This window comes from Geospiza fortis, unplaced genomic scaffold, assembly GCF_000277835.1.
Source record: "Geospiza fortis unplaced genomic scaffold, GeoFor_1.0 scaffold167, whole genome shotgun sequence".
Taxonomy (NCBI): domain Eukaryota; kingdom Metazoa; phylum Chordata; class Aves; order Passeriformes; family Thraupidae; genus Geospiza; species Geospiza fortis.
The window spans coordinates 4474785-4485075 of record NW_005054355.1 but is presented as its reverse complement, the minus strand read 5'-3'; the positions used below and the strand labels follow the sequence as shown (position 1 = coordinate 4485075).

Sequence of the window (10291 nt, the reverse complement as noted above, 5' to 3'; positions counted from 1 at the left end):
AAGGTTTTGTCAGAGGAATCTTACCTATTCTTACCACTAGGAAGTCTATATGGCTAAATCTAAGCTCTTGCCTCAGCCCACAAGTAACTGAGATCACATCCCAAAATACACTGTCCCTGTGGACACTCTTCATCAATCTTACCTTGTGATGATTTATTGCTGAAATTTATGCTAGTATCTATAAAGAATACTCTGCTTTCCAAGTGTCCTCTGAATTTTGTTAAAGATACAGGAAAAATTCTGTTCCTTCTTCATTGATGATGTTTATTTAAAGGATTATGCGCCGGCAGTTTATATACAAGCACAAACGGGACGGGACTACTGATGGATGTGTCGGAACCATTTATTCTCCAGAATCCTTATAATACATAGTTTTGTCTATGCAAAGATCCTGACAGTTCGCATCCAGGCAGCAAGCCAAAGAAACTCACTTGTTACAAGTCACCAAATACTCATCCTAGCCAATTACACAGAGAGAAAGTATATTGACAGTGATTCTATCCAATCAACATAAGCACACGTAGCTGGAGTTAAAACAATACTTGCTTGTTCATTTATAAGAAGACAAAGCATAAAACCCTATTCATAATTTCAACCTTGCTATAGAAACTTTTTGCAACTTAGAAAGTTATTCCGAATCGCTAATACATAGTTCTATTGTTCTATTCCTCACGTCTTTGTTACAGCTTAACAAGATTCATCAGCAATATCCATAGCTCTGCTGCACTGAGGCCTGTCTGTTTTCCCACAAACCTGAAACCCTCTAACTTTATGGATTCCTACAGATTGTATTTCACTGTTCATCTTTCTGAGCTTTCTTGACTCATAGTGGCAAATACATTACTTTATCCTGAAGTCCTTGAACACCCTGACTATTCAGTACTCCATATTTAAGTACAGTTTCAATTAGGAACAACTCATAGGGGTAGAAACAGACTTTTTGCTTTGTACTAGAGTTTCAAATATAGTAAAAAACCCCAAACATGTAAAAAAAAAAAGAATGAAAGAAAAAGAACCCCCCAGGTTAACCAATCTCCAAAAGTTTGAAGTCTGTTTTGAATGTTCATTTGAGAAAACACAAAAATGTTTTCTCTACTGCTGAGAAAGCAGCAAAACCACTACAAAATTACACAGCTTTGTCTATCAATTCCACTCCCTGTGAGTTGTTTTGAAGACTGCATTGAATTAAAGAATTTCAAGCATTAAAAAATAATCTCCACTATTGTTTATTCACAGTTAACACCTTTTAATGTTTAGTGTCAGAAAGACAGCATATTAAGGAATAAACACTAGCACTTGTTTGTTCCCTCTATGATCATTTCCAATAAAATATTTCATAACAGACAAACACTCCATAAGAACACAGTTTACAATAACCATTTGCTGAAAACAGGGTAGATGCATTTTTCTGATGTAGGTATTCACCTTCTCCAGGATCCTCAAAGCATTTTTCCTGTCTGTTCAGGGAAGAATTCAGGGCTCCACTGAATATATCAGGTGTACTGAAGGTTTCTGGGATAAGAATACTCCAGTGCAAAAGACATCTCAATGCAATAGAATCCAATACTTATACAAGGGGATATTTTACCTCTATTAGCATCTGAAAAAACCAAGCTATGCACTTACAAGGACCAAAAGAAACACATTAAAAAAATCAGACAAATGCTTCAAGTTATCTATTTTTATTACAAAATTACACTTGGTGTTAGTTGCATACAACAGCATAGGCTGACAGTGTTGCACAGCTGCTCCCACACACGGTGACAGCTGCAGTGCCTACTTGCACTAATCAGGTTACTCTATATCCCCTATAGTTAAGTTACGTGCAGTCACTACTGCAGCAAACTCATGAGACAGTGTTAGGAATCACAAGTAGGTAAGCCACAACATGAGACATGGTTTTAGTGCTTCACAGACTTGTAGAGTAACTTATGTTGGAAAAAACCTCTAAGATCAAGGCCAACCATTAACTGAGCACTGTCGATGTAATAGGTATACATTTATGTATTTTTAGTTAGGAACTAAAACCTTTACCTGGTAGATTTCAATAATTAAGCCTTAATACATTTCTTGACTGCAGCTAGAGCCATCAACAGTATCAGCAGCAACTGAGAACTATATAGCAGTCTGCACTCCTCTCCCATTGCAATACTTACAAATGGACTTTGAACTTGTTGATGACCCTACTTAGCACAGCTTTAGAACAGCTTGAAAGCCTAACACTGTTTTCTTCCATCTTCAGTTACTGCTCTTTATCCGTCAGTGTGCTGCTCTGTTCAGTGCCTGAACTGTGCTTGCTCTTAAGGGACCTTCCAATGTATCGCCAGTACTCTTTTCGGATGGTGTCTTTTTCTTTAGCCAGAATTTCACACAACTATGAGAGAAAAATGAGAGACTGGAGTATTAAACCAAAAAGCTTACAGAATCCTTAATTATTATAAAATGCATACAACCTGTATTTCAGATAGTGTTAGAAATATGTTCCTCTGCAACATTTGTTTTATTCATGGGATTTGTAACTGTTTAATGACATCAAACTAATGACAACCCCAGTTGGTAGCCAACCAATCTGACACTGCACAAAAATCCCTCCAGGCCCATTTCAGTTGTACGAGTTCCCTTTGATTCATTCCCATGCCTACCACTCATCATCCATGCCAGCCTAATGCACCCTGTAATAGAGCACACTACACTTCCTGAGAACCTCGAACGTTTTTAGTCATCCAACAGGCTGTAAACCACTTAATTCCAAACACTGGAAGATCATCCTGCTCTTGAATCTTCAACACTCTTGACGGACTGACAGGAGATCTTTTATTTCTGGTTTTTGTCCCAAAAAGGTTCTCCATGCAAGTCAGTAATCCTCTCTCATGCAACATTAAGAGTTGGTGCAGATACTTCTACATATTTGGGTTTTTTTAAAATTTTGATCTGAGTAAGCAGCACAATAGAAATCAATACTACTTACAGGACAAGCTGTGTAAATTTTACACAGTCTGAACACTACAAATGTTTTAGTAAATTCCATTTTATTATGCAGATGACATTGCCTTACTCAGTGAAATGGAGTTAAGAAATTAAGAGCTTTGATGTCTAAACAGAGAAGTCAAAATCAGTGAAATAGTATAAAGGAGCTAATTGCACTTGTTTACAATCTAGTCCTGGAACACAACAATGGAAAAGTGCTGAGAAAAAACAATGTTGGAACACAAAGACTCCAGGCGAAACTGCAGATCTAATGACATCAAGTTCCAGTCAGTCTCACAGTGAATGGAAAGTGTTCTCGTAAAAACTATGCTACAAACTGCAACAAGGAACAGCCGAGTATGAAACTCTGGGAGATACACAACATTGCCAGAAGTAATTTATGCTCTCTAGGAAGTGGTGCCTGACATTTCTTACTGAACCCCAGTGCCTGCTGGCCATAACCTAATTCTGTCAACTTTGTTAGAAAGAGCTAAGGGCCAAGGGAGCTCAACGGAGGTTGTTTAGACATGGAAATTCTGAGAAAAATTCATTAATCTACAGAGAAGAGAGTGAGTTAATGCTATAAAGTAAACATTTAAAACTCCTCTATTATTCAAACATGTTCTTTCTTCTGCAGGTAGTATTAGAGACCTTCCTTCACCACCATATGAAGAAAATTTAAGAGTAATTTAATAACTGGCTAGTTATTATTTATATTTAAATTAATGAGATCCTTGTGATTGTCTGGCTTTTGTGTTAAACTCTTCATAGACTTCTCATGATTAACAACTAACCTGTTCTATTTATGAAAATCAATCTCATTTTGTCAAGATATAAAGCCAGACAGGAATAGGTAGCATCCCTGGAAAGAAAAACCAAGCTTTCAAAATGTACCTCCAATGCCTTGTTCAGTGTTTCTTCCTTGTTATCGCATTGGTTTTCTAGCATATCTTCATATATGTCCACAAGAAAGGCAATCAGATAGGGTGAACTGTGACTAGGCTGTAAATTCAACAGTTCTTCCAGCAGATTCGGATATTTAGAAAGACCACGATCCTGTAGGATCCTTGAAGAGAGGTTAATATACTTGACACATAATGATGGGAAATCTGGTGTGAATAATTGCATTTTTGTTATGATTCTGTTACTTGAAGATTAGGTTTGAAATCAGGCTGCAAATACAAGTAAGTCAGAAAGTAAGCAGCATGCAGAACTAGTATAGCCTCATGTTGTAGCAAGCTGGTATAGCTTTTGTTCAACTGAACAGGAATTACACTGAAAGCATGTCAGTTATTTCCTATCTATGCTTTTTAACACAGTGACATTACAGGCCAAGTTTTTAAAAGCATGAGAAGTACTTGTAGTCCTTCTGCAAGAACTATAGGGCAGAAGCTTAGCGAAAAGTTACAGATAAATTAGGTTAGAATATAATAACCCTTTGTGACAGTATTTGCCTGCCTGCTTAAGCACACTACACTAGAACAAAAAGAAAAAAAAATCTTTTTAATTAAGAAGTAGGCATCAGACACCTCCCACAGATTCTTTGCCTCATGGAGAAATACACCTCACCCTTTTAAGTAGTTCCAAGCACTCTCATTATGTGGCACTGCTGTGATCATCTCAAGAGTGTACCTGCAAGGAAAACGTAATGGGTCATGAATGCAACTGGTAACAACGCAGTTAGAAATTACCTGAATGTGCTCAGAAGCTTCCAAATGCATATCTCTAGTCTATACTTCACTCTTTTTGTAGATCATCTCACCTGGGTAGATCACAAATTGCTCATAATATAATCATCAGAAGTCTCAAAGAAGCAGACACTATGTTTTAAGTGTTCAAATTGCTGGAATTTATACAATAATGAATCAGTTCTCAAAATTATTAGCAAAAACACTGCGAAAACAACTTAATACACTCTCTCTACACTCTGTGCTAAAAGAGTAACTTATATCTTGATGCTCAGAAATGGCAAGGGGCTGAAAATGGCCAGAGTAACTGAGCTCTGTTAATATGACTACAAGTGGTATGTTCGGTACCTATTTGCAGAACTTTTTTCCTCAGGCTGCACTCAAGCAAACCCACAGAAAGGCAGAGCTTGAGCTTTCATCTCACACAGCCTTCTGCAGCATTTCTGTGAAAGCAACAATGAGGCAACTGCTGTAAAAGCAAAGCAACGAAAGGCACCTCCAATACAGCCAGAAAGCCACATTTCATCTACACAAAGCAGATTTATCTTCTGGCTTTTCCCAGCATAACCAGGCATTCTGATGATTTTCAGAGGCTGCAGATAGAGAAGTATCTGATATATCTAGAGTACTAAAAAATACCCACAACTGTAACTGTTTTTAAACATTCCCCAGTCATTGTGACAAAGAACAAGTTTATAAACCAACCAGCAGTTCTATAATGACATCTGGGAAACCTTAATCTTAGCCAGTCTGGTTCTTAAGATGGTACCCAATTATCTTGGCAAGATCAGGAGAGGATGTCCAATCTAAACTCTGGAGATCAAAAGTTGAAGATATCAAAGTCTAAGTCATGGAAATGGTTCAGATTCACTGAGCTACAGGAAGGTTATAAACTGGAAGAGAAGTAAAACTTCTAGAAGGTTGCAAAGACAACCATGGAAGACGGTGAGGGCTGGGATCCTCTATGAATAATGCACCAAAAGATTCAGAGATTCAGTCTTTCTTCTGAAAAATAACTCTATAAAAAATCACAGTACCTTAATTGCTTCTTCACTTTTGACAAATATCTTCTCATAAACATCAACCCTAATCAGCTGTCTGAGATATGAAGAGGCTTCTCTTACCACCTTGGGTAGTAAAATATGTCTAGAAGCCCAGTTTGTCTTCAGTTACAAACATGCAACCTAGAAACAGTGAGCACAAAACTCTTTTTCCTGGAAACTAGGCATCTCACAGAGGCAGTTCTCTTTGTGCCAATCACACACTCCTGAAAGGTTTATTTTTCCAGCTGCATCAAATTCTTCACAAAAGGCAACTCCTCTTCCTACAAACCATGTCACTGTATTGGGTTTGCATGGCCTGTTTCTTTGGTAGCGGAGGGTGGCTACAGGGGTGGCTTCTGTGAGAAGCTGCCAGAAGCTTCTTCCATGTCCATCAGAGCCAGTCCCTAGTGGCTCCAAGGATGGATGTGCCATTAGAAAGGCTAGGCCTATTAGAAATGATGGTAATGTATTTAAGAGAAAAAACAAAGGTGGTTGCACAGTTTTATTTGCTGCAGACACAAAGGTCAGGGAAAAGGAAGAGGGCAGAGGTGCTCTGGGCACCGGAGCTGAAGAGTGCCTCTTTCCAAACATTCTAGGAGTAGAATACTAATGAACAGCACAGCAGTGTCACAGATCTTCTGTAGCTTGTCCTACTATTACTAGTTCACCATAAACCCCAAAGTTTTGTTTGCACAATAGACAGCAGGCCAGGGAAACCGATTCATGATAGCAGCTTGCCCAGGATAAGCAGAGCTTGCTTCAGTCTGACACTTGATCTGCTAACCGTGAATGTTAGTCCCAGAAGTGAATAAAAATCAGAAAACAAAGCCCACGGGTACTGTGAAAGTATTCCTTTGCTTTCATGTAATGGAGACTGTTTAATATATGCCTGAATAGCATTACTAACCGGACTTCTCTGTCTAGGACTGCTGGGTCATCATAGCCAGTGGTGTTGAAAATGACAAAGTGCCGTTGGTTCCAAACAGAGTTGTTTCTCACATCTTCTCTCAAAAGCTGGTCCACATAGTCTAGTTCATTGTCCCATAATTTGAACTCCTACAGAAAGGGAAGGAAGAGAAAGTATCACAATCAAAAGTTTTTATTTTTTTAAACACATTCTTGTTCTTAAGTTGCCTGAACATCAGACAGAGCCTTTTTTGAAGAAATCAACAGAAAGTTAAAAAAAAAAAAGATTGCAGGTGAGCTAGGAACATGCTACACTACTCAGTGGTACACAATGGTATTAGCTCATCATTAAATTCACACACACAACAGTAAGCAGACAACAATCCAATTCTTTGAACTCGTTTCCTAAAAGGGACGTTTATAGCTAACCTCTGCCACACATTTAAAATGCGGGTTATTTAAAGAATCAAGAGTTCTGTGGATACAATACCTGAATAACCCATTGTCTGTGTTGCCAGGCATGGTAATTTTTGGCATCTTGGTTAAGAATGTCAGCTATGAACTCAAGCTCTCGGGACGGATCCTGCAGCCACTCAACCAGCACCCGTCTGTGATGCCTAATGATGAGAAGAACAAAGTCTAAATTTTTTTGGCGAGTGTGTGTTCTATATAACAACAGCTTATAGCAAGTGCACAACTTAGGAAAAAAACCCACTAGTTAAATACTTCAAATTAAGCATACCAGAACATTTCACTTGGCTCTGAGAAATGCATGACACATATTTATATTATAAAAAATTCTAACCAGACATATACCATGGCCAATCGTCTCATTTTAGACAAGTAATATTCACCTGAAACAACACAGTTTCACACTCATGGTCAAAGTCTTCAGCAGAGTAAAGTTTTCTACTACTGCATAATTTCTCTACCAATTACAATACTGCTCTTTCGCCTATTCTGATTAATTTTGCAAAAAACCCAACAACAGGCAGGCAAATTCCAAACCACAAGAAAAGAAAATATACTAATTTATGTGTGTGTTCTCAGTTGCCTTTTCACAAGTCTTTTTTTTTTACCTGTCAGACTTATTTTGGCAGTCTAAAAATTGAAATTAACAAGAAAACAACACCTGCTTAGCATGTTATAATCATATACGCTTAGAAAAAATATCTGAAAGGAGCTTTGACATGATGCAACTCCATTTAACTCCTCCACCACAACTGGATAATTTACAAAACAAATATTATCTGCAAAAACATTAAGAACAGGAAAGAAAGCATGATTTTACCAGACTTGGTAGTTCTTTGGCTGATCTTCAATGATAGCTGTAATGTACTTAAGTTCCTCATGGAGATCCTTTCCCAAAGACTGCAGGAGGACTCTCCGGAAATGCCTGTATAAAAGTCAAGCATTTGAACACTGCAAAGGGACTTTCCTAAAATTCACAGAGAAGAACATGGAATCACCTTTGTTCACAGTTCTTGTAAATGATATTGAGATAAAAACAGTGCAAAAAGCTAAAACTAATGCAAAATCCTTAACCACATATCTAGTTCTGTTAAAGGGCTTTCAATTATGGAACAGCACAGAACTAGGATATGACTGGTTGCAACAGTACATGATCTAAGATTGTAACAATCATGTTCAAGTTAATCTGTACCCATGATAGTTTTCTGTCACAGAAACTAAGACTTCTGTGCTTGAAACAATGCAAACTTTCTGATTTTATGGAAATTAGTGGAATGAAGATGTACAAGAGGTACTTGTTAGCTTGTGAGTAAAATGCCCTACTCTGAATATCAGAAATTCACTGTTTATTTATTACCTAACTTGACAGATCTTTTAAAATGCAAAAAGCATTAGTAGTTATTATTAGTAGTAAATACATAAATTATTTGCCATTATGTTTTTATGCCTCTTCTCCAAGTCAACTGAGGGCATCTTCAGTATTTTGCCATGGACACATTATCAGGTCAGTAATCTAATTTTAAACTGCAACGTCCTTTTTGTGGCTAACCCTGACCTTGACTGATAATATCCTTAGAGCCAAATGAATGAAAACCACTGATTTAACATGAGGCATGGAAAAATACTGAACAAGGGCTTTCTTTGGAAGCTCACTGGAAAGGTACTCTACTCCTCTGTGTAAATTCAACTAGGCATGCCTTAATTCAATGAACAAAACATTAAAGACTTAAAAGGTAGGCAGTTGAATGACCACAGAAACAATACCAAGACTACCACATACCATACTGTGTAGTTTGCAGCATTTAACTCAATGGCATCTGCTGTTAACTTGAAAGCTCTTTCACTTCTCTCATCCCGCTGCAGAACAGCCCGGAAGTAATCATAGACATCTCGGACTAAATAGAGAATAGCATCTTAGCCAATGGCCTGAACAGGGGGTAAAGTTAATAATCCTTTAAATTGCTTCCTACTTTCTGTGCTCTAAATACACCTCTGTAAAATGAATCATACCTATCAATCTGAAAGCATTTTCCACTGAGACCTGTGCAGGATATTAGCACACCACAAAGCTGCACAAGTGTGTTAGAAGAACACCATCAGCATAATAGCCAAAACAATCATAAAAGATCTGTGCTGCTTACTCTCAGTACTTCACCAGCTGCAAGAACTTCATGTTTTGCTTCCATTTGTGGGCTGGAAATGTCTTGTGACATGAACCACACTGTCTGCTGTATTACCTCTTAAGCCATAGGATTCTCAAGGAGAACCCTGGCTATTAACATCTCAGATGAAGATTCAGCTTCAAAGATGCTTGGTGAAAACACCACACACAATCACCGTAACACAAGGAATTAATTTCTTCACAGTATCACTCTACAAAATGTTATCCAAAACATGAAGTCTTGTTTCAACAATGGTTAAGGGCAGAATATATTTAAGACTTACACTTTTCACTGTAGATGATCTGAACTACGGGATTCGGCCCATCATTCTGAGGAACAGGTTCAATATCAGCCCATTCCTTCCTGTCCCTGTAAATACATGTTTTTGTGTTTTCAATGTTTCTAAAAAGCACAAAATGCTACTCAAATCATGACACGCAAGAACGTGTGTCCAGTAACACATCCTTGCTCTGAACAGTCCCTACTATTTTAGCTACGTTATTGTCTGTAACGCAGACCAGCATATAAATACATAAAGGTGTCCCCAACATAAGAAGGACATGGAGGTGTTGGAGCAGAGCAGGGCCACCATGTTGACAAGAGGACTGGACCACCCTTAAAAAGACAAACGGAAAAAGTTGGGGCTGTGCAGCCTGGAGAAGAGAATGCCGTGTGAAGACTTCAGAGTAACCTTCCAGTATCTAAACGGGACCTACAGGGAAGCTGGAGAAGGATTTTCCGTCAGAAACTGTCACGATGGGACAAGGAGTACAAACGGAGAGAGGGAAAATTTAGGTTAGACATTGGGAAGAAATTCTTTGACTGTAAAAGTAGTGAGACACTGGACCAGGCTGCCCGGAGAAGCTGCGTATGCACCAGCTCTGGCAGTGTTCAAAGCCACGTTGGACAAAGCCTTGAGCAACTGGATCTAGTGAAAGGTGTCCCTGCCCCTCCCAGAAGTTCCCCACTCCTCCGGCCCCAGCTCCGCCACTCCGCGCCCCCCACCCCATGCCGTTCCGTGCCGTGCTGTGCTCGCCCGGCCCGGCCCCGCGCC

General features: G+C 38.7%; 1 protein-coding gene across 1 annotated transcript in view; it reads right to left on the bottom strand.

Moving 5' to 3' along the window:
* Window positions 1-325: 325 nt before the first annotated feature.
* FNTA (farnesyltransferase, CAAX box, alpha) overlaps window positions 326-10291 on the bottom strand; it is a 10231-nt gene continuing 265 nt past the window's right edge. Inside the window, exons 2-9 of the mRNA XM_005423608.2 lie at window positions 9521-9639; window positions 8856-8970; window positions 7896-8000; window positions 7095-7221; window positions 6606-6754; window positions 4537-4599; window positions 3862-4033; window positions 326-2374 (exon numbers count right to left, since the gene is read on the bottom strand). Coding sequence (XP_005423665.1) covers window positions 2243-2374; window positions 3862-4033; window positions 4537-4599; window positions 6606-6754; window positions 7095-7221; window positions 7896-8000; window positions 8856-8970; window positions 9521-9639 — 982 coding nt within the window. The 3' untranslated portion in view covers window positions 326-2242. The remainder of the gene's footprint in view (window positions 2375-3861; window positions 4034-4536; window positions 4600-6605; window positions 6755-7094; window positions 7222-7895; window positions 8001-8855; window positions 8971-9520; window positions 9640-10291) is intronic.